At 42.0% G+C, this 24,736-nt stretch overlaps 1 protein-coding gene across 2 annotated transcripts; it reads left to right on the top strand.

The window, feature by feature from the left end:
- The first annotated feature begins 2,450 nt into the window (after nucleotides 1–2,450).
- On the top strand, nucleotides 2,451–18,432 carry CIMIP5 (ciliary microtubule inner protein 5). 2 transcript variants are annotated; one of them, XM_080584073.1, is made up of 5 exons: nucleotides 2,452–4,440; nucleotides 4,571–12,497; nucleotides 14,836–14,875; nucleotides 15,552–15,751; nucleotides 15,897–18,432. In XM_080584073.1, the coding sequence occupies exons 2-4, from the start codon at nucleotides 12,238–12,240 to the stop codon at nucleotides 15,705–15,707; spliced, it is 456 nt and encodes a 151-aa protein (XP_080440199.1). In that variant the 5' UTR covers nucleotides 2,452–4,440; nucleotides 4,571–12,237; the 3' UTR covers nucleotides 15,708–15,751; nucleotides 15,897–18,432. The 2 variants fall into 2 exon arrangements, with proteins under 2 accessions (XP_080440198.1, XP_080440199.1); XM_080584072.1 differs by having other exon boundaries at nucleotides 2,451–4,440; nucleotides 15,552–18,432.
- The last annotated feature ends 6,304 nt before the right edge of the window (nucleotides 18,433–24,736 follow it).

Raw genomic sequence — 24,736 nt, forward strand, 5'->3', positions numbered from 1 at the left:
CCCCACACTTAAGATATTTGTAAACATTAATAAGATCCCCTCTCAACCTTCTAAACACAGTCTTCTTCACGTTTCCCCGCAGCATGTATGCTGATGGCCATCAGTGGGACGTCCATCACCATCTCACTCACCTTCACATTGACAGAGTAATTTTCCTGGACTTTGCAGCTCTTTTTTCTCTCATTTCTATCTGCATAAATAAGGCTTTTAGAGTAAATACGAAGTAAAGCATTCATATGCGTGACCACTTCTATTTAACGTGCTTGCTCTGTCTCCTTCAGCTCGGCTTTTTTTACATAGTTTTATGCCTGGCTTTCTGTGCTGGTACTCGGCTGGTTCTGACAGCTGCGTGTGTGACTTCAGACATCAGTTCAGTGAAAAGAAAATAATTATAACACCTGATGCTGTTTGCAAGAGTTTGTTAAGAAGATCAATAAGGACGGGAGCACTTTGACTTTTTTCATATGGTTTCTCTGGCAACCAGAGCAAATAACATAGGTAAAATTATAGTCCCATCACGCTCCGTGTGCTGACAGTACATAATATATAATTGCATGCTTCCCACCAGAAAGCTTACTTAGTATAATCCTATACAATCTTTCTCACACTGTTTTAGGTGTTTCATCATTTCCCCAGCTTGCAAAGCCCTGAAAAATTAAAGAAAACAAAACCCCTTGAGTTGATCTTGCTACTGCCTGACTTTGAGAGCATATGACAGGACAAATTAAGTTCGTCTAGCAGCAATAATACGAGATTATTCAAAACTAATAAAAAGTGGGTGCATAAACCTTGTAGTTCACCTGAATCCTCATCCCACCGGGGGACAGATGATTACTGAAGGATGAAATAACCAATCTGGTCCCGCCCCAGGAGTGATTTTTGTATCTCACGCTCCCTCCCCAGGTAGCACTCGAAAGGAGAGATGCTGGGGGGAGGAAGGGGGAAGCTGCAGAGGCGGGGGTCCCGGTCTCTCTCCTCCCTCCCGCTGCTGCTGAGCACAGTGGCTGCCCCACGTCCTGCCTCACCTCTGCCCCTGGCCCGTGGGATGAGGGGGATCCTTGGGGACAGCTGCTTTGGAAGCCAAAATAAGGCCAGCTCCTGCAAACAGGTGTCTGTCTAAATAAGCATCCTATTTTCTTAGACTTTTTGCACATTAAACATGTCAAACTAATGAAACTGCCATTTCAGGGCTGCAGAAATCAACTGCACGCTCTTGTTTCTAAAGGCAGGGCATCAAGAGCTGAACTTCAGGTATGTACCTCTAGGTATGAGCTTTGGACATCTGAAGAAGGGAGGAGCAAAATGAAGACCAACTTGCTGTGAGTGGAACATTATAGAAGGGAAAGGTACTCTGCATGTAAGAGTGTCTCCTTGGGATGGAAGATGGTGGCAACTGGAGCAATTAACAGCTTGGAGCACCACAAAACACTTGTAGAAACATTTAGGGACTCCCCCAACCCCTCCACCCCCAGTGCCAAAGGGTGCCCAACTAATTACTTAACCTTGAGAGTGTTAAATAATGACAATTACTTAACACTCAGTGATGAGCTAACCCTCATCATTGAAAAGAGAGCTTTATTTTGTACCGTGTCTTTCACACAGGTTTTTGTTCTCCTCAGAGTTTTTAATTGCAAATCTCTGTGAGATAATTGCCTCAGATGCAATATCCAGAATTTGGATTTTAATAATGCAGCTTCCTTCCTCATCTAGAGATCTTGTAGCCTCCAAAGAAGCAATCACATTTATTGGTTTAATCCACTTCATGAATCCAATCTCCGTTTCACTTTCAGCAGACAGCATTTCGCGATGTCTTTGGGATGTTCTACATTTGTTTTTTTCCCTTCTTGTTCTGTTTGTTTTCTAGTGACAGAAATGAGAATTATAAGCGTTAGCAGGATTGCTCCATTGATCCTGAGGATCAATACTAGATTGCTTTTCTCTGCTCATAGCTGACAGCTCCATTTCCCTATGGCTTCAGAAATATTCATCAGAGTTACAGTCATTTTAGAGACTTATCCTAACACTATCATGAATGGCTTAGTAGGCATAATGCTTTTCATATATCTCCTTTAACGCTGGCTTTTCTTTCCCGTTGAAGAGAAAACAGAGATGGCTGATAGTGACCTTCTGGGGGAAGCTACAGCCGTAATTCAGCCCAGCAGAGGCTTAACGTGGTCTGCAAGTTGTGACAGACACAAAATAGCAGATAAATCTTTACACTACAAAGCTATGGATTTCTCTTCCAGCGTAAACAACCCCTCGCTGAGCCCAAGGTTTCGTGAGCCTTTTGTGATCTAAAACGCTGCAGGCTGACAGCCACGGCTATGGCAGCTCCCAGCCTGGAGCTGCTGCTGGCAGCGCCTCCATCGCGGGGCACACCGTTACAGAGCCAGTGGTTTCTATAGCAGCAAGCGCTATATAAAAACCTGACTTTTCCCTCACCTAGGTAATGTCGACATGGTGTAAGGAAGTGGGGAGAGAAGAGGCACAAATCTGGATCCGTGCACGCTGCAGGCAGGCTCCAAGCAAGCATTGCGCTGGAGGATCTGAGAGGATCAGTTCCCTCTGGATTTCACGATTCAATTCCCAGTGATGGTCTGTGGCTATTTTTTAGATATTATTATTTTGATAGGGGGAGGAGGTACCCTCTTACAGCCGCACACATCCCCCAAAATCCTAGCTCGTACTGCCCATGCTGCTGTGCTACCCTAACACCTCCGTACCTGCCTCCCTCAGGCCCTCTAGGCCTCCCGCAGCCTGCCCCATACCCTGCCCCATGGGCTTCCCACCCCACCAGCACAGGGATGGATTGGGCCCAGAAACCCTACCTACGTGATCCCCCTCTCCTGAGCAGGATTATCCCGTATGTGGTGGTCCCCAGTTCCTATATACACGGACCTTATACAGCTCTATATGCTGTCCAGCATGAGTTCAAGGGTGGCTGCTGACCTGCAAGTCTTCACCCTTCACAAAAGAGCTAAATAGTGTTCTATGAGGGACATTTCATCTGATTCATTTCAGGACCGTATATGTCAGGTTTGCTATTTCGATGGTATTTTAAACTTCCAACCATGTAATGACACGTTGCTGCATATAGCACATTGTGTAAGAATACACTGGTCAGCTTCTTCGGCTAAAATAAACATTTTTTAATAGTGAACCCATTCACGACCACAGGGCCAATTGCTTGGCCCGATTTTGGTTGTGCTTATGCAGGCTTTATTTGTCCAGCAGTATCACCAGAAGCTGTGCCACCAGCTGGCCACGTACCACCTCTGTATTTAAATTAAAACACATTATCCCGCACTACACACAAACACAAGCAGAAACCAAATCAGAAGGATGTCCACATATACCTAACCCTGCCCTGCCTCCCAGCCGGCCTCTCCAGCCACTCTTCGTGACAAAACCAGCGAGGATTTCACCAAATAAAATAACTTCCAAATCGGTGGCTCCATCCCAGGCTGGCAGAATCACAGTTTGGTTTGGAAGGGACCTTTCTGCACCACTGGCCAAGTATAATGAAAAGTCGGCTGAAGGACCAACATGTATGGGGGAAATCTGTAAGGAATGATTACATTTAGGAATAAAAAGTTTGGACATTTGCACATTAAAACATTAGAAGTTTTACTCTGTAAAACATTAAAACAAACTTTTAAAAACATTAAAAAGTAAAACCAGACGCTGCTAGCAATGGTGTCTTAGTAGCAGTTGCAGAAAGGAAAAAAAATGTCCTTTCCTGGCGTAACCTTTAAAGGCCGAAACCTCATGAAGCTGGGATTTTCAGAGCAGCACATCACTTATTCCACTCGCGTTTCTCCAGAAAAATGTTCAATACAGTCAACAGAAGTTTTGCTTAAATAAGAGATACTTTTTTTAACCAAAAGGTGAGAAAATTATAAACCAACACACTTGGGTTTTCAAAACATGCAGAGTTGCTCCCATTAAACAAATGAAGTTTTAATACAGATTTTAATGGGACAACTCATATTCTGCTGAGTGCTTTCATGAATCTCCCTCAGAACTGTCGTGCACTTTCTACTATGATAAATAAGTGAAAAAATACCCTCTGCCTACTGAGTGGCTGTGATGTGTTATTTACTGACAGCTTTCAAATAATGAAATGAATCACCATTTAAATATTGAGGGTACATTTGTCTTCAACTTATCTGCATTAATCCTTTTGTTAATAAACCAATTAGCATACCAGCTTAGAAAATTCCTCCGAACATAAATTTCTATGGCACAGACATTTATTTGAACTGTAAACAGAAGCTGAGGGTTGCTATGGCGTGATCTTTTGCTCGAAGTCTATTTACTTCTCCAGGCTAACAACAGCACCAATAGCAGAGTCCATAAAACAAAGTATAAAGTACACACCATGGCGCTGAGAAGTCCTTATTCTAAAGAAGTGAATTTGAATACTCACCATAAACAAAGGTAGGTAGAAAAGCAAGTTAAACTGTTTTTTTTTAAGGTTAGAAATGGTACTTTAATCTGTCTTTTGTGAGAAAAGCTTTAGAAGGAAGAAAGACTTTGCAAAGTCTGCTTTGCTGTTGTTGTTTTCTAGTACTCTTGCAAAGTTGTAGGTCTGTATGAGTTGAGCTGCGCAGCCCAGGTGGACATCCATTCTACCAAGCTGATGAGACTCCGGAGGAATGGAAAAAGGCAGAGACCAAAGAGATACAGCACAGCTTTAGAAGTCTGCAGCAGTCTCCACCCTTTAACATGGCTCTGGGTACCCGATGCCAGTTGCATTAAGTTTGGGATTGCAGCTCAGCTCTCCTGAGCCTGGATGTGTATCACAGCCCCGGAGTACTTGGGCCCAAAAAGGCCCCAGAACAGAACAGCTAGCAGAGACGCTTGTTGAGAAGTCCCTAAATTGGCCTTTTGCAACAGTATGGTACCACTGTAACTACAGAGCTAGAGCGGGATACTTCCAGAAATTATATTCTCATTAACTAGCAAAAATGTTCTGCTCATATAAACTGCTCTCCTACTGCAAGTGCAAGAGCGTAGCTGCTTTTCATTTGACGCTAATGGCATAGGTGTTTTTTGTTTGTTTGTTTTTTAATCATCTGACTTTAAAAAGGCAGTTGAGAAACAACCTGATCCTCCAACTAACAGATTCAAGTGCATGAACAAAACTCTTACAACAGAAAAATGGCTGGGATTAGGGATATAAACTGTAACAAATGGAGGATAAAAAGCACATACTTTCCTCCAACATAGGACTGGAAATTTAAATGATTTATTTTACAAAGTGCCACCCAACTTCTCCCTTTACTTATGAGTAAGTCCTCTTTTAAATAGCAAATCAATAACAGAAAATAATGTGCAGTACGATAAAATTATTTGAGCTGGCTTTACTCTGTCTCTGTCCTGGTGCTCCAGATCCTGGAAGCATTTTGGAAACCCTGCTTCTCATTCATCCAAGATTCACTGAGCTCATTACATTTCAGATGAAATATTTCGGGTTGAACAGGTCAACAGTCTTTGAGAAATCACTGTTTTGCTGAAAGGTTTCCAGGATGTCTACCTGGAAAAGGCTGAGAGATGCACTTAGGTCAGTGCTGTGATCAAAGCTGGATTTTTAGAGAGGCGTACAATCCTCATACTGCACTTGTGCAGATTATGGGGATAACTCACACACATACACACACACAAAAAAAAAAGTAGAAGGTCTTGATGTTTTCCCATTAACTGGTCAAGTTGTAAGAAAGTAAGATTTTATCCTAATTCTGCACCTGTGTTTTCAATTGCCTAGCTGTCCACTCCTGCTTTGGAAGCTTTCTAATTTTAAGCATTCAAGAGGCCAGTTCATTCATATCTTGTTTCAAAAATCTAAGGATAAGGATTCCTAAACACAGGGGCCTATCCTGAAAACCAGAACACAGCCCATCCTTAACAGTCAGGATCCCATTCTTCTCCATAAAACCATAAAAGGATCTTCAATGAAGCATCTGTTACACTAGAAATCCCACCTGAAAGCTGTTCCAACTCCATTTGGCTGCTCTGGCCATAAGGTCCCAGGACACAGCTGTTTTCCTTTCGGTTTTGCCTTACCGTTTTAGTATTGGCACACAAAATGTTGCCCAACTGAGCTAAAAATATGAAGCTTCAAACACATCCTGGAAGATTTCACACTGTTTTGGCTGCCCATTTCTTTACGGAACAAAAGTTTCCAGCACCACAGAAAAAACAAAGAAACTCTCTACAGGCCTAGAAGGAATGAGGCTGAACTGAACAACAAACCAGCACAGGTGATCAAAGAAAAACAGGGCAAAACTCACTGTGCTTTCCCCGTGCACTGTCACTTGCCCTTCTAGGTCCCCCAGACCATCTGTCTCACTGGGCATGAGCAGCAAGATGTAGTCAAGTCAGGCAGGGACAGAAAAGGGAGTGTTAGGCACAGCTCAGATAGACCTGTGCAACACAGTGTGACCGCTCATCGGGTCTTCTTCAATCTGGTGCACAGAAAGCTTCAGCCAGACCCAAGAGTAGTCTTCCAGTACCTGCAAGGAGGCTACTGAAAAGACAAAGCCAGGCTGCTTACAGCAGGACATGGTGGGAGGATGAAAGACAACAGGCACGAGCTGAAACAAGAATGTTTATCTGACTACATGTAAGGCAAAACTTCACCATGAGGACAGTCAAGTGGTAAAGCACATCACCCACCATGGTTGTGCAGTCTCCATCCTTGGAGGCTTTCAAGACCAACTGCATAAAGCCCTGAGCTGGTCTCATCTCATAGTCCTGCTCGGAGCAGCTACAGACCTCCTGAGGTCACCTGAATCCTCCTGTGATCTCAGGAAACTTGTCACCAGGTCCTAGGGAATCAAAGAAAAAGATAAAAAAACCTACACCCAGTTATGCGAATATCCTTCCTCTAGGAAGAACCTCCTTTTAATCCCTAATGGTCAGAGCTGGCCATACATGAGCCTAACATGTGGTTTAACATTAGCTGGTACTTGCAAGAAGGAAACCTACATTAATAGAAACCTGCATGAAGATGGTAAAAGCTCTGCTGAAAAACAGAGAAAGCATATGATTGACGTGTTCAGACAAGGCTTCACAGTTTTAGGCTCTGACACTTCCCTTGAATAAACTAAAGGGAAGTAGTTCAATTTTCAGCCAACAGAACTTATAAATGTTAGGAAAAATCAGGACCCTTTCATTTAATATCTACAGACAAGATGCAATGCAAGATTTAGGCATCCAGATTTGAAAACTGCCTAACTTGCAGAGAACTTGTGTACCTTGTAGGAGAGAATTTTTGGTATCTCATGTCAAAATAGAAAGTCAACGTCCCTTTGAATGAATATGGTGAGCATATATCAATGAAACATTGAGTGTATTAAAGTGTAGACTAGTAAATATACTCTTAGCTACTGGAGGATACAGCCGGGGCCAGAGAAGAATCAAAAAAAGAACTGAAAAGCGTCTTGAACATTATTTTAATGTCATACACATCTGGAATATTACAATTCACTATAAAATACTTCTGTAAGTACTACAGTGCACCAGGTAACAGAGAGAGAAGACTCAGTCTCTGTAGCATTTGCAAGGCAGCTTCTCCTCACTGTTATGAACTGACCTGGACACTGGGATTAACTGTTCCTAGATGCATTCCACAGAGCACAGGGTCGGAGAAAAGTAGAGCTCTGCCAGACTCCTGAGGTCAAGACTGATGCCTCAGGTACTAAAGCAATATGAAATCCAGCCTTTTCAGGAGTACTTAATCACTTTGTATGTATAATATACATTTTTATATATGTACATATTCAATGTATATACACATTAGAACTGTTAATGAACTGTGCAAGAAAAAGAGAATAAACAGAACAAAGCCAAGTTCTACTACACAATTACAAGAGCTCCCTGCCGTGGTGAGAATGGGACTTGAACAATTCGGATTGAATTCAGAAGATAATTTTGGCCATCCAGGCAATTTTGTACTTCTTCACAAGATCTAGCCTCCAAGACTGAAATTATGTGAAATACCACCTGAAAACACTGATAAGACTCAGCCAGAGGGGAACATTCCTCCCTTTTTTGTTTCTTTCTCCTGAAACAGGTACTTCTAAATGTTCCTAGACACACAGCAACCCTTCGGCACTCCCTACCTGAAATCCCACCGCTGCATTCACCTGGCAGATTTAAGGAGAAGATTCTAATGGTGCCTTCCAACTTTATGTGACTATCAGTCTAGGTGGCAGAATACTGGTGGAAATGTATCAAAATGTGGATTTTCCATATTGCAAAGCTATACTGCTTCTATCTCCAATTTCAACTATCGTTTGCGTTTGACATAACCCATACAGAAACTAACAGGCCTGCATATTGTATGGAATAGCCACCGTTGAGTATTTTTTCAAGTAAATAATATTTTTTCAAATAAGTATATATTTTTTTTTGTTTCAAATAACTGCCTATCAGTAGCTAGCATATTTTGTAACATTTGAATTTATACTAAAGGAAAGAGGGAAAAAACCCAGGTTCCAGATACAGATTTCTTGCAGTCTGCATTACAGCTTTGATTTTATTTTGAAGTGTCAGACTCTGTGTCACAGGAAGCAGACGTTCCCTCTGTGGTATTTGTAAGCTGCCGACGCAACAGACTCTAAACTTGTCAGGCTCTCTCAGCAGACCTTCATTACAGGAAAGAAGTTTATATTTTTGTATCAAAGCTACAGTAAAATTTAAGAGTGTATGAGGCCTTTAACCAGGTGGCTACACAGACTTCATTTAAAAGGGGCTTTACTCTGAAGTTGTTTGTAGGATTTTTATTTTAGTCTGTATTGAGCCACTCCACTCTTGAGAGACCAAGGGGTAACTTGTCAGTAGGATCCACCATTTCCAGGCTTTGTACAGCCCCCTGGTTAATACCCAGGGCCGGTGAGGAAGAGGGACAGCAATGCTTTGCCATCCATCCCTCCTCCCTTGGGCGCACAGCGCTCCGCCACCGAGCACCTACCTTCCCACTCTGCTAACCTTTACCAGTACCCATTTTCCTACCTGCAGTCTTGGCTGACTTGCCCGATCCTGATTCACTTGATGACGCCAATGCAAATGTCACTATTCAGAGACAGGAAGCACTGCTTGTACCCAAAGATTGACATGGGGGTTTCCGTCCCACGGGTGAAGTGGCAAACTTTCCAAATAATGAACCAGTCTCCAAAGCTGGCGTCCAGAGAGCCGCCCTCTCCTCCTGCTGATGATCTTGCTCCTGCCTCTTATTCACATCACTTGTGTTTCTTAGATCTCTGCAAGCATTTCCCATCAAATACAAACTTTCTTACACAAAACAAAACAAAACCACCACCAACAAAAAACTTTGCTGTCCATCAAATCGTCACCTAATCACACCTCCCCAAAATTTGCTCTTCATAGATAATGTAATATGGCTGGGATGTTTCTTATTTTGAAGGTAAGTTTGCTGAGAGACAGGCAGGCACACCATGTCATTTCTCTTAAATTCAGCAAAAGATTCGGGGACAGGAGAATCCAGAAATCCGTCCAGCTCCCTCTTCCATGGTCTGAACTGTACAAAACATGGCGTGCACATTTGGTAACACTGTCCTTAAAGTTTAGAAGACATAATTTTTGCAGGAAATTTTACTATAAAAACCAAAGCAATTTTTAGAAAACCCAGCTCAGAAATTGTCTCTGGATCTGGACATCAAATACTGGCATACATAATCTGTTTTTCTTAACTACTGGTTAATTTAAATGATCAATTTTGAAAAATGCATATTTTAAAAATAAGGTAGTGCATATTAAAGTCAAACATTAGCTCAAGTCTTGCATAACTTATACTGCAATACCCTCTTGTGGTCATATGAAAATGGTTTATCTAAACACCTGAACCTTTTTTTTTTTTTCCATAAAAAGCCTATCAAATATTTTTTTTCTTTTCTGGGAGGAACTAACTCATGCATTTCTCACAGAAAAATTTGTAGTGTGTATCATCACCTGTCTAGTAGCCACAAAGGAATAACCTCAGTTAAGTTCTCCCTCAGCATAATAAACACTGACACTGCTCATCAGATAAACTAATCCCAAAATAGACTCCTAATCAAAGGCGCCATCTCCTACACTGACACTCATTAGGGACTTTTTTCAGTTTCATGCCCCCTAGCAGAAAAAAATAAAGATGCTATAATCAATTTACATGATACATATGACATGAAGCTACAACAAACATCAACCTTTTCTACCACAGGATGAAAAGAAGTACACAGTAGATCAGTTTTATCAACTCAAATGAGTTCCCTCTTTAAAAGCCCCAAATTCTTATAATCAATAAAATGCTAAACCAGCAGATGACAATGTTAGGGGAAACAGTTCAATATCTGCAGAGCTGCTGAGCTGTTAATTCATGGCCTAAATGGGCTACAGATATATCCAGTAAGGAATCTAGCGCTATCCCCAGAAATGTCGCCCTTACCCTCCCCTCGATGTGCTTTAACGGTTTGCAACCATTCCCTTAATGACTTTTGGTCCCAGCAGAAGATGGGATAGTTTTTAAAATACTTGCTCTTAGTGGTCTGTTTTTGGAACAGCAGCTACAGTCATAGTATTATAATATTTAAAAAAAATAAACAGCCATGATCCAATTCCCATCTATCATATCCAGAGAAACAACTGGAACAGGATGTTTGGAAGCTATGTACTCAGCTTGACAATAATTTTTAGCTTATTTTTATGTTTAATTTGCAGAAAATTACTTGAAAGGTTAGAAAAAAATAACACAAGAACTTTGTAAACAAGAATTAAAAAGCATTTCATGCACAGGAATAGCCTTCCCATTCAGATCCTTTCCTGACATGATCAGGAGCTAAAATCCCATGTGCATTGATTAATGAATCGGGTCATCCAAGCGTGCCTCAGCTTCCTTTTAAAGCAGATAGATGCTGCTAAAGTCCAATTCTTTAACTGGCTGCACATGGTCCAACTTGGAGAGGACCCTGGGACAAGCATTTTGTTTTGAGGCAAACTTCTTTCTCTCTTCTTATGTTACTGCGATTTTCAAAGTCAGGGTTTCCAAATACAGAAATAACTCTTGCTCAAAAATGTCCACATGAAACGTTTGAATTGTTTTATAGTTAGAACTATTTTAAAAGAAATTATTTACTTGCCGAAATCAGCATATATTTTCCAATACCCCAAGTAAACATATCTGAAAATAAATAAATAAAGAATCGATTTAAGTTCACTAGCATTTACCAGCAAGATGAAGCAAGAGGCTAGAACTCATCTGGAGCTAATCCACATTATTCAAAAACAAGTCAGTCAAGAATTTGAGAGGAAATTTATACTTAAAATACCCCGTTTTCCTGCAAGGTCACAAATACTTGAAGAAGTGACTGCATACCACGCAAGACCAGCAGGCTGACTGTAAAGACAAACTGACATTTTGGACACAGTTTTGAAAATTCTCACTTTGTGTACTAATGACCCTTTAAAGTTACTTAAAAAGCACTTCCCATAGTTGCTTAATATCTTCTGCAGAAATCTCTAAGTACTTTAAAAGGGCTTTTCATGATCTATGGCTGCTCATTTTTTATATATATATAAAAATAACAAGATTTAAAGCACAGATTCATTGAAGTATCTTATTTTAAACAAACAAACTCCGCCTCAAACAGACTTCAAGGCCCCAGCAGCTGTCCGCACTGGGGCTGCGCTCCCTTTCTCGTGAATATTCACAAGGCAGGCTCGTTCCCAATGGAGACAGTAAACACACCAGGGAAACCAGCAGCTTTCGGGAGATTTTGCTTCTGCTGCAGAAATACAACAAAAGTGCTCCTGACAAACTCGGCTCCACAGCATGCTTTGCGCTAAACCAGGCTTTATCGTTCTGCAGAGTTTGGTGGTCTCAGCCGCACGCAGCATTAATGGCCTCCTAGGCTGAGAGTTTGCTGCTTACTGACGGCTTTCAGGAACAATTATTTCTGACGAAATTGTTGTTACCATGAAAACTTCTCCAGCCTTCAGGCAATGAAGCAATGTAAAGCAGTAGGAAATGATCATTAAGTAACAGGGAAGCGAAACAGTGCCAAGCTCTGCCTGTCAGTGCTGGCATCTACATTCATTTTCTTAAAGCACTCCAAATCAGCAGCTAAAAGAAAATGCTGGGAGAGAAGGAGCTCTGAAAGCACAAATAATCGCAGGTTTAACCTCCGTGACAGTCCCAATATACCTAATAATACCAGGGATAGAGTGAGTCTCAAAATGGACGTGTTGGGAAAGGGTTCTGGATTCAGGAGGAACACCTTGATTAGGTCTTGGCAAGCAGCAACAACACCTCTGGGGCAAGCAGCCTCAGCTCCATCCCTGTCTCGTGGCAGCACCCAGCCTGGAAGACCTGTTGTGGCACAGCCCGCTGCTCGGAGCAGGGCAGATGAGCCGGCAGCACTGCAGCAGGACCAGGTCCAACAGGATAAGATCTGGAGGGAGTCTGTGGAGGCTGAACAGAGAGGAAGAAAAATCTGGTAAGTCACTTGTTCCAGTTCACCCCTCTTCTACTCATTCTGACAGTGGTACTGATGCTCCCTGACAGTCCTAGGGCTTGATTCAGAGCCTAAGCTATCAAGGGAATTTTTCTTCTGCAGGGACTTTGGATCAGACCCTAGCACCTTTCTGTCTAAGGCTACATCATCTCTGTTATTCTTCACTGGACAAAATCTATGCTAATACCTCCTGACACACCAGGCCTAAGCCAAAGAAGAGATGCAAAGAGCTGCATGTTTAATATCTTTTAGCTTAATAGAGATCTCCACAATGATTACATAAATGTGCCAACCTTTATAATTTATTGCAGACACGCTGATATTATCACCACTTCTCATATTCTTGGAAGTGGCTGAAATGGAAGTTGAACAGAGTGTTCTGCCAAAACGCGACTCTGTATTCCCAGCCTGGAAATCCCTGAACATGCCCCACGAGCCATGTGCAGACAGGCAAATCCCATTATTGTAGTGTTTCAGCAGGCTGAACGGCATGCAGTCGTGTATACAGCAGCTACCTGAGGGAATCAGAAATTAACATCCTCCCTGCCTCTGCCACATAACTTGTGCCTTATGTTCGTGCTTCTGTACACAACATGGACACATTTATCAGAAGAATGTCCTTGGTGAAAGCACAGCCAGCTCCGGTTCTGTCTATGCACTAGCCAAGCAGATAAAACAAAAGGGTGGAGAATGAAGCACATCACTTCCAGGATGTTTTTAGGAAGGGAAAAGAAAGCATCTGAAGAGCCCTGCCCTCCTCACCCTTCTGGAGAAATGCAGATAGTAGGGTTGGCTTCTCCAGAGCTGTTTTTACACTCTTGTCTATCTCCTTTTTACCTGAAGGAAAGGCTGACTCATGCACAGGCAGGGCTGTGGAGGCAATGCCACCCTCTCCCAGTTGTGCACCAGGCCTTCTCCCAGCGGGCCCAGTATGTTCCATACCCCTTCCAGAGCACAGGCAGCAGGAGGGATGCTCTGCCTGCACCTCTCTGCTGGGGTTCACAGGCATGGATGTTGGTGCAAACCTACTTTCATGTGTACTTAACACATCATAAACCTGGTGCATGCCCTGCTCTCCATTCTTAGCTACAAAGACAGGCCTCCCGTGGAGGGGTAGGGTATGTGGACCGGTGCCTAAAGCCACCATAGCTGGCTTCTCTACACGCTACAGCCTGCAGGGAAAAGTCTTTCAGCTCCACATCCCCATCCCCAAACCAAGGCTTGCTACGTGTTGGTGGTCTGACCTGAAGTGGGTATAGGTAAATGGCACAGACCCAAACATTTCTCAGTAATTGGCACCACAGTGTGGTCCCACGCTGGGAACAGCAGTCCCAGGAGTAACATCCAAATCTGGTATTTTTACAGAGTGCCTGACATAGCAAAATAAATAAATCTGGGCCCCCTGTGCTGTGCTGGTATACCAAAACATAATAATAAACATAACAATCATAAATTAGCTTTTATTTGCTCTTCAGGCGTAGCTGTACAGGATGGGGGAGCACAGCACAGAAACCCAAGGCCACTGTGTCCATGAGGTACAAGGCTGTGCCGTACACAAGAGCTCAACTCGGAAGGCTGTGCAGCTTCAGCACCGTGAGCTTAGACAAAGCACTACATGGACACCAGTAACCAGCTCAGGGTCAACTGTGGTGTCCCTTGAGCCCATTATAGTCCCAAATACAGCTTTAGATTTACTGCTTCCTCTGTCGACCTCACAGCACTTTTACAACAGCAGGTGAAGTACAGTTTCCTTTACCTCTGGCCAGAGAAAGCAAAGGACAGAAAATCAAAGGACTTGCCCTGTAGTAACACACCAGGTGTAGAACAGGGCTGAGGAGCAAAACTCAGGTCTTCTGGCTCCTTGCTTTGCTCCTAGCACAGATACCTATCTGCACAAAAATACTCCAGCGGGTGTTTGACTGCTGCAAATATAGCTCTGGGAATTCCTACCGGGGACTTCTGCCAGCAGAATACTGGTCAATTAAAAAATAAGAAGCTCTGTCTTATTTAAGGCATGGGACAGAAATTTGCTAGAGTGACTCAGGACTTTGTAGATTTATCTGCATTTACACAAGGAATACATCGTGGACATGCTAGCCTCGTCTTCCTTTAGCAAAAATACACTCCTAACAAAGCGTAGGTGCAGTACGGGAATAAAGAAAACCCTGGGCTTCACCACAGAAAACACAGGTTTGGGTACAAAGAGTTTGCAGGCGTAAGAACTGGCTTGTAAGTATGGAATTGAGCAGATAAATAGACTTTCAAATATGACCAACAGAGACAGAAAATTTTAAACTGCATTTTTTACTTCTATTCCAAGGTACCAGAACTGGAGTTTCCTAAAGGACTATGACCAAATGGTAAGTTTCAAACAAAACTTCACCTACCTGTAACCCGGGATCCTTCTAGCTTGCATCAGTTTGAAGTAGGCTAATGCTTTAAATCGGGGAATACTTGGGCATAACTGGCAAATGCTTTAATACTAAAATCTTTAGGAAAATAAAAGACAGACGAGGTACCATTCATCTGCTAAAAAGGAATACAGCTTGTGTTTGTGTTCAGTCTGTTTCAACATTATCATATTGAATAATTATTGAAATATTTCAACAATATTTCTCCATACACAGAAAGTGCTAGAAGAACCAACTTCCTAGGAAGAGTTTGTGAGATAATGACATCATGCCAAAACCCAAGCCACTTACTAAAAATGAAACAAAAAACCTCCCACATCACTACCATTCCAGAGCAGGCTAAATTCTTTCTCTCCTGACATTTCATGCAACATATTTAAAAATGATTCATTTTCCTGTGTTATCTCACTCCCATGAAAGAGGATAGGGAAAAAAAATCATTTTACTGCATTTTTGCAACACTTTCATGTGCATTCAGTAAGCATTATATTTTAAGTACATCTAAATTCTGTTTTTAAAAGCAAAAGAGCTGATATTACCAGTAATCTCAGTAACTTGAATTTTTATAACAAGTAAAGGATGTAACTCTGAAAACTTTAGCAGTAATGGTCTTTGTTTCATTCAGGGTAAGAAAAAGGAACAGAAGCCACTGCCAGATTATATATCTGTGTTTTCAAACAAAGTTCCCAACTCCACCAACCAGAACATTGGCAGCAGAATGAATACTGAACTTGGCAAGATGCTGGTAAACATGGATTACTTCTTCAGCAGTGGAGCATGAAAGAGGAAACTTGAGGATGACCTCCAGCCTTCCTAATGCTTCAAGTAAAAATACTAGTAACAAAGCAAGTCAAAGAGATCTACCTAGCAGACCTCTTTCAGATTCCACAACACTGAAATTAGCAGGTAACAAAACCCTTTCTTTTTTTTTCTTTTTTTTTCTTTTTTTTTTCTTTTTTTTCTTTCTCAGAGAGACCAAAAGTACTGTCTAGCATGGAAATTTTTCAAGAACTAAGATGGATGTCATTCAACAATGCCTGAGGAGACTATTCTCTTCAGATTTGGGGTAACTCGGCCATATACAGTGAGTCAGGACCACAGATCTCATCCTTCTTCCCATGCAAGCCCACAATAACACTGCTACTAACATCAGAAAGATTAGAGCCAAAGGGCTCTTCTGAAACTCTTCCTGAATTTTTACCTCCTGAAAAGAAACAATCAACAGAGACCAGCTCAGATGAGTCACAGCATAAACAACATACTTCAAATTCTGAAAGCCTGGGCAATAAAACACAGCAGGTTGTTACATTTCATGTATTTACCCAAGGATTCGTCAGCCTGCCACTTGCATGTTTAAGCTTGCTCTAAAGAGTAAAATTTAAGGCATGTCAGATGTGTTCTGTGCTTTTTCAACTCTCCCTGCTGAGGGAGGGAGATCAATTTTTTTTTTCACTTGTTTTCTTTTTTTTTTTTTTTCTTTGGATTTTCTGTTTCTCCCCTGTGCTCTCAAATTCCCTTCTGCTACTTTTTTTTTTTTTTTCCTCGTTTAGCTGATGGAAACTCAGTGACCAGGAAGCAGGCTTTTACATTTTGCTCTGAAGGCATGCTGCTCAGCAACCTGCCTTACGCTCTTTTGATCATCACCCTTGAATTTAGCAGGTTTGTAGTTCCTAAAATCTGTGGTTGCCCAGGGAAACCACCACCTAAATCGACAAAATACCTAAAGCCTGCTCACTAGCGCATCTTCCTGACACAGATGCAATTGTTTTGCAGGGAAAAAACAGTAATCAGCAGAGCATGGGGAACATACATACACTGCCTGCCTTCACAGGGTGCATGTAGCTTCTGTAGGACCATGCTCAGCCCTGCCTAGGTGGAGACCAACACAGAAGCCACTAGCATTGCCCTGATACAGCAGACTGCAATCTCACACTTGGCTGAGGTGGAGCTGTGTTTACTTAGCGCCTTGCAGCTGAGACTGTTTATTTTTGAGGTTAGACTTTAGCAGAAGAAGGCAGTTGACAGGCACAAGAGGTGGTAGGGAACGGTGTGATCACTGCCAACACGCCGGTGGTCTCTGGAAAAAAAAAAAAAAAGCCACTGTAGAAGGAAGAGTTGGGCCATGGCCCACAGCCATATCCTGGCTTCCTCAGCATCTGAGAACTGGAGGATGAAGGCTTTCAGGATGGCAGCTAAGCTACTTGGAGAAGAAGGAAGATGATGGCATTAAAGTAGCCCACGCAAGGGCTGATTCCACTCTGCAGACACGAATATCCAACTGTAGTAGACAACTGTGTTCACACACAGAAAATGGAAACGTACACTTTCAAAAAAAAACCCACCTTGTTCAGCTAAAATGCTTTCTTCAGTCTTGAGAGCAGATGGCTGCAGCAGGAACCATTTTGCTTTCAAAAACGTCTCAAAGTGGGAGAGGGGAGAGCAAAGCAAGCCTCTCCTTGTCCTTGTGTTGTCCAGAGCTTCTTCCAAAAACGGCACAGGCAGTTTTTATATTTATTGCTGGTTGCGTAATGCTGAAAATTACCACACTTGCCTGCCTTACTCCCAGATACACTGAGCAGCTCCAACTCTTGCTGTGGGTCACCAAGTCCACACAGGGTGGCAGATGCCCAGTCTGTCAGGCTCAAGCTCCTGTTCGTGTAAGAACATCTCAATTAAAAAGCACGGGGATTTTGGTGTTCGTCGTGAAGGCGCACAGAGCTCCGTGCTCCCTGACCTCCAGAGGGCACTCACTCCCCAGGTAAGCCACCGATGAGGACATCGAGTTACAGCAGCAGCGTTGCACGATCCCTGTCTAATTTCAAAGGACGTGAAATAGCCCCAGGTTCCCAACCCTGCTCTCTGTGAATCCAGAGCATCCCTCTCCCAGGGAGGCCCCGCAGGACTGACCAAGCACTGCACATCTTAATCCTTCAGCTCAGCACCGGCGCTGTTTCAGCTGACGTTTCTCCCAGTTTTGGGCACGACACGGAAGGTCTGATCCTTGAGACGTGGGCCGCCGACTGGAGTCTTGGGAAGCACAGATGGTAACTGGAGTACTGGAAAATGTGGCTTAGGAGGAAAGATCAAACAATCTACCATAGTTTAACCTGAAGAAAAAGGAGACTGGGAAAAGGACAGCAGTCTTTAGATACATACGCAGCTTGGGAGCAAGAAAAAGTAGTAGTTTATTTCATGTGCGTGGTAGACAATATTAAAAATAATAGTCTTAAATTATAGCAAGGAAAATCATGTTACTAGTACGGAAGCTAGCGGTAAGGTTAATACAGTACTTGGTAGGGTTAATACAGCACTGGAGTAGATTCCCTGAGGAATCTCCACCTTTGAAGGTTAAACACACCCACCCAACAAGAAGGATGTGTTTGACAGAGTTTGCCTGTTAGTGTATAAACTGTGACTGTCTGAGGTATTTTTCACCAATTGTCTGATCTGTAACTACAGTTGTTGGGATCAAAACATGCTTTGAAAACATGGTGTTTTTTTTTTTTTCCAAAACACATTGAAAAAGAATTTTTTTTAAAAATTATATTTCAATTAGTCCAGGTTGGAATAGATTGCATCTCTAAAATACGGATTGACCACCTGAGTTTTTGATGAACGCACATTTCTATTTTTCTGCCTACTCCTACAGAGAATGTTTTTCACACAGTCCAGATGTGCCTCTTTTAATCACACAGTCCCACCAAAATCCGCCCTTTATCTGAAAAGCTTCACTAGTGCTCCCCTGACTGCCTCACAAGAACACCTCTGAAAGAGCACGTTCGTGCCTTTATGCCACATGCAGGAACCGTGACAACTAATTTTCTTTCAACAATTTCAGGATGCCTTTACCAATGGTGTGTAGCCCTGATTGTGCTGTCCTTACTCAGGTAGAGTGCCCGCAGTGGGTACTTGGGGTGATTACAGGTGCACAGCACAGGAAGACCCCAACCCACCACCCACTCCTGCACTCCTACCACATGTGCTCCTTTGCAGTCTTTTTCTCCAGTCTGATAGAGATGACAACAGGAAGGTCTGTAGGTATACCCAGGGTGGAGCCAAAATAGGCAAGGATTTCCGGCTTAATCATCAACAGAATAAGTTTCCCACATGGACAGACATGATAATCCGTGTGGTATAACAACATTTTGTAGAGTGGACACCTTATTTTGTTCAACTACTACATTTTCCTTTGAAATTAAATTTTTTACTGCTGCAGTGAGCCCTCCTCTGGTACCCAGCTACATGTTTTGAAGTTAGTTTGCATCTCTCTGTCATGTACAGAACTTTGAGAAACACAGACTGGGGATATCCAAGGTCCTAATCAAAATCACCATAGAACTGTGAGCAGAAGGCAGTGAACAGGCATTCTCTAGACGTCATTTTCTTCCCAAGTTCAACAGCGATTTTTCTCTTACTATAATTAACTTCGCCAACTAATCCTTATTTACATAAGCAGAGTCTCTTAGAAAGAATGGATGAGATGACAGCAGCACCGAAACCTGTAAACAACCAGTGGAAATTCAATTTATTATAGAGATTGTATAGATATTAAACCGTGTTGTAAGCTTCTTGTAAAGAGTTCTTATGATGTATCACTTGTGCTTCACAGCTTTGTAAGCTTTCTTTCCTTTTGCTGCCAGATCTCAAACAAGAGATTATACGTGTTTAGGCAATTCATTTTCTCTATTTCTTACAGCTAAAGAGCACAAGTGGGTAGGAATATGAATTTAATTCTTGGGTTAGACACACTGCTTTCTCTTTTAAGGACTGTTAATATTAATTCTAAGTGGGTGTAGAGATGTTTCCAGTGCCTCCAACTTTTGCATGTTCTCATTTCAAGCTCTGCTCATAATAAAAATGTGTGAAATATATCATACTTTATAACAAAACATATGTAAGTTCATATAAATCTGTATTTCTTATACTTTTAGAATAGTCTTCCTATATAACTGCCAGGTGGCATCTTAACTACAAGGTTTTGTTTTATAAGATTGGATTGATGATTCTGATCATGTTCCTTAGAAACTGAAGTTAAAACTGTTTCTTGACCTTTAAATTATTCTAAAGTAGTAGCTAAAAGGGTTTTCCTACAAAGGACATCTCATCGTGCTGTGAAAATTACTGCATGAACAGTAAGCTTCCTACAACACAGAAGGGAGAGAACAGATAGGTACGAACAGTGCGATGGACAACAGAGGCCAGGTCCAGACATTGCATCTTGGTATGTATTGTGCACAACATTGTTTGCCTTTTATAAAGAACACTCTGTAAAAGAATATTCCTGAATTAAAGTCCAACTTAAAGCAGATAATTTTCTTGTTCACAAGAAGTGGGATGGTTCTCCTTTTCTTTTCTTTTTTCTTTTCTTTTCTTTTCTTTTCTTTTCTTTTCTTTTCTTTTCTTTTCTTTTCTTTTCTTTTCTTTTCTTTTCTTTTCTTTTCTTTTCTTTTCTTTTCTTTTCTTTTCTTTTCTTTTCTTTTCTTTTCTTTTCTTTTCTTTTCTTTTCTTTTCTTTTTTTTCTTTTCTCTTTTTTTTTTTTTTGTCTTCTGGTTTTAGAAATGAACAATAATTTGTTAGTGCCTCAAGCTGCTTTTCTTAAGCCCTGCTCAGACCAAAACCAGTAAAACTTCCTAAAGTAGGATGTCTATCTTAAAAACTACTTGCTACTCTGAATCCATGTGAGCTACGCTCCTCAGAAACCTTCACCTTTGGCTGGATGAATTCTTTGAAATTCAGATGCTTCTCCATGAAACTCAGAAATTCTGCCAAACACTGAAGGGGCACTTGCACGGTTCTGCAAATCACAGCCCTAACCACAGCCCTCTCCTGTCCCAGCAGGGACGGATGCCAAAGGCTGACGTCTGCTTGTAACCTCCTCAAAGCCTCTCTCAGAAGTTGTATGTACCCACAAAACCACCATTACTTAGAAATGGGTTTTCCAAGTATCTGGGGTTAAAGCCTCACCTCAGCACTCCACCTCTATGCCAGGTTGGCGGAGCAAAACTGCTCCAAATGGCTTTTAAATGGCTTCCCAGGCAATGCCAACAGGAAACTCTCGTTTGGCATACGCTGATTGACAAATTGCATTAAAAATGATCTGCAAATATATAAGCATAATAGCTGTAAAATGCCGAGATCTGGTTTCATCCTATGACTTTGACCAGATCACTTCAAACTCCATGTCAGGTTTCCCCATTTACTAATGGCCAGCTATCATCGCTGGATATGCTATATATAATGTGTGAATTAACAAGGTCTGCTGAAATATGCTCACTTTCTCAGCTCTCACTGGGGCCTCTGCTGTTTGGGTGGCTCAGATGTAAATGTGGATCCAGAACAAGGCCAGCTCCAGATCCGAACGCTGCAGATCAACCTGCTCGCTCAGGTACAGGCTTGAAGTAGGTTTTGTGTGCAGAAGGGACAACTCCAAATTTAACATGGAAATCAATTTTGTGAGTCTCAGTATAAACCAGTTAATGTATTTTCTTTTCTTTCTCCCAGTTCTTTGGCTTTGCTAGGTTTTGGGTTAGGTTTCTAAGTGTGTGCGGTGAGGGGCAGTTTTGGTATTCTAGGCTCTTTCAGTACTCCTTTTTGGCCAACCATATTATTTAAGATAACATGCCATTACCCAGAACTGCCTTCAGTTAACTGAATAAGGCATTTCACAGAGCACAGACTGAGTCAACAGGGTGGTGTTTTCTGTTTTTTTTGCTTATGGTATTTTCATTCAATTTGTGATGTGCCTGTCCAGTCTAACCTCAAGTAAACCTCACATAAACATAGCCACGTTTTCAGTTTGCCACATATATATAACATACTGTGTTTTAAACCTATGATCTACGTGCAACCTCCAATGTTTCTTTTCTACTCCTGCCCTGCACACTTGTACACCGCCACCTAAACATGAAGTACAGAGGAATCCATTGAACTTCTTTAGTAAGAGCAGGTTCTCCAAATGACTGTTCAGTCAGCTCTGCCACTGAGGAGCCTCTGCCACAGTTTGACCACCCAGTGTGTTGAAGGCTGCCTGCAGCATGCAATTGTCCACACAGCTGCTGAGAACGGACTCAACCCTTTGTCAGGTTGTTCATAAAATAAAACAAGACAGTATTGACCTCTGTGTCAGCCCCTGAGAAACAACACCCATGGTTTGGCTACACACAGGACGTCAAACCACTATTTTCTGAGCCTTGTTGCTTAGTTTTCCACCAGCCTTGTGGTCTTCCCATCCAGCCTCTATCTCCCCAAATTCACTATGGGGACGTTAAATGAGATCAGGCCAAAGGCCCGGTTAAAGTGAAGGCAAGTGACATTCACTGCTCCTCGCTCATACATCAAGCCAGCTAACTCACAGAAGGCAATCAGGCCAATTCAGGCACAATTTGCCCTTGGTAAATCCAAAACAGCTGCTCCCAGCCACACTCTTGTCTTTCACACACCTGGAAATGGCTAGAGGAGGCCAAAACGGAGCACGTGCTCCATAGTAGTCCTGGGAACTGAGGTTAGGTTGACCAGCCTGTAGCTCCCTGGATCCTTCTTCCTGCCAAAAGACAGGGAATGACATTTGCCTTTTTCCAGTCATTGGGAAATGACCTCTGCTAACCACAACCCTCCAAAGATGATAAATGTCAGTGGTCTTGCAATAACGTCAACCAGCTCCTTCTGCAGGCTCAGATTCATCCCATCTGGTCTAGCGGAGCAGTCTTTGTCCAGTCCTTCAGCAGTCCTAATTCGTTCCCTACCACAGAGAGTATTTCACTCTCTCCAACTGTGCCCCTAGGCTCATGGAACCTGAGGGGCCTGTGAGCAAACTTTGCTTGTAAAAAGAGACAAAAGAAGGCAATGACCATGTCGGCTTTTTCCCTGCCCTTCTTATCTAGGTCTCCTACCACGTGAAGGAGATGTGAGCAGTGTACTCACATTTTCCTTCATCCTTCTCTTCTTGCAAAAGCGCTTAGTGGAAGCTTTTTTTCTCCTTCACATCCTTCACCAATTTCAACTAAGAAATTGAAACAGAGTAGTAAGAATTTCTTATTAACAGACAAACAAAAACATTTTTCATCGATTCATTATGTAATGCCATACACTAATCCTGGGCTATGCAGCACCGTGACACTTGTTTTTTCCCTAAGTGGCTACTTAGGTGACCAACTAACACACACACAGCAATACAATTACACAGACACGACAGGGGAAGGAGAGTAGGTCTTTGCCTAACTGATTGCTTGCAATACAAAGCAAAATTTTGAAAGCTGCAACGCTGACTAAATGTAAACATTGCATGTCTTTGTTAAAATATGAAAACAGTTGAATAAAAATATGCTCATGGAGCTGCTTAATAGTTTGAGCTCAGTTCGGCTCCTTGATTATTTCTAGCAGGATAAAAGGCAGTGCATATTATCAGTATTTTTGGAGCACTTTGTTGAATCCGCACCCACACAGCAATGCAGATATACAAATTCTACCTTAACTATTTCTCTATTATTCCCAGATTATCTGAAATGCCAAACACATCTATATCACAGGCCTAATTTTAAATGAGCATGAGATAACTTCTTGTGATGGGTTACTCAACTCTTTTCCAAGTACATAATACTCCCACAAGGCTGAAAACTCAAGTTTATCATGAAAATCTTGGAACAGTAATTAGTTTAAGCTAATTTCAAGTTTTGCTTTCTTCTTTTAGAGCCTGTCTTTTAAAAGGTTGATTCCTTTGAATTATATTGACAGATCATAGTTTTTAAATTAGAATCCTGCATTTTGGGAGTCCATTTTTTCAGATTTTATGTACGCCTGCATACATCTATTTTTTATGACTGATTTACACAGAGGCCGACATGATTTACAAATTAGTAATTAGTACTATTACATTATTACATTATTACATTAGTAATATTATTGTTTTGAAGTATCACTAAATGTATGTGGAATGAATGCAATAAACCTGTTTGTCAAAGCATATTATTGAAACATTGGGAAAAAAAATCACTAGAATTGCAGAAGAGCAGAAACTGAATTGTATAAGGACCATCAGTCTAATATAAATACAGCTTTCATAAGAATGCTGAAAGTTTTATGCCTGCAAATAACCCTGAATGTTATTGCAATTATGCTGTAGGTAAAAATCTGAATTAATGGTATGGATTTGACACTTTGAGTGATCCCAGCCAAATGCAGGCATGAAAGAGCCAAGATTCTGTATCCGTGTGATCAGTACAAACACACATTCCTCGGAGAATCGCTTTTACTTAGTTCTGACAATCTGGTAGGTACAAAAGCTTTAAAAACGGCACTTTCCTATTTTTGTGCGCAACTGTGTATGGTAGGTAGGTGTATGTTCCAGGAAAGCTACTCCAGCTCTCATTATTTGACAAGTACAATGTTCAGAAACTTTAAAAAAAAAAAAGAAAAAAGCTTTATTTCTGTTACAACCAGAACTGACACTGCCACAACCACACCGCGCCTAGTGAAGGAGCCGGCACTGTGATGGTTGAGACAGCAAGGCCTAAAAACCCAGGAGCTGAAGGAAACTTCAGTTTGGGGTAGCAAACTGAAATTCACCCTTTATCTCTGTGTTTCTTATGTCTCCCAAAGCACTGAGTTCCACTACTCCTAGGTGAACGGAACCCGCGGCTGACCCTTTACACAAACAGCCCGAGACGCCGGCTGTGGTACCGTCATTTCTGAGGAAAGCAAGGATGAATTTCAGGCTCAGAGCCCCCAGCCCCGAGCACTGGGCTCCTTGTGGGACCATCGCAGCGGTTTTAGGGCAGCACCAGGCGGAGCCCAGCGGGGCCCGGCAGCTCAGCA

This window comes from Anser brachyrhynchus, assembly GCF_964034855.1.
Source record: "Anser brachyrhynchus genome assembly, chromosome: 3".
Taxonomy (NCBI): Eukaryota; Metazoa; Chordata; class Aves; order Anseriformes; family Anatidae; genus Anser; species Anser brachyrhynchus.

Bases quoted from the DNA above. Each gene is read 5' to 3' on its own strand.
- CIMIP5 (XM_080584072.1), top strand. From the start codon at position 12,238: ATGGACGTGTTGGGAAAGGGTTCTGGATTCAGGAGGAACACCTTGATT. The intron at 12,498-14,835 runs GTAAGTCACTTG...TTCTATTCCAAG, and splicing joins CAGAGAGGAAGAAAAATCTG to GTACCAGAACTGGAGTTTCC. The intron at 14,876-15,551 runs GTAAGTTTCAAA...TGTTTCATTCAG, and splicing joins TAAAGGACTATGACCAAATG to GGTAAGAAAAAGGAACAGAA.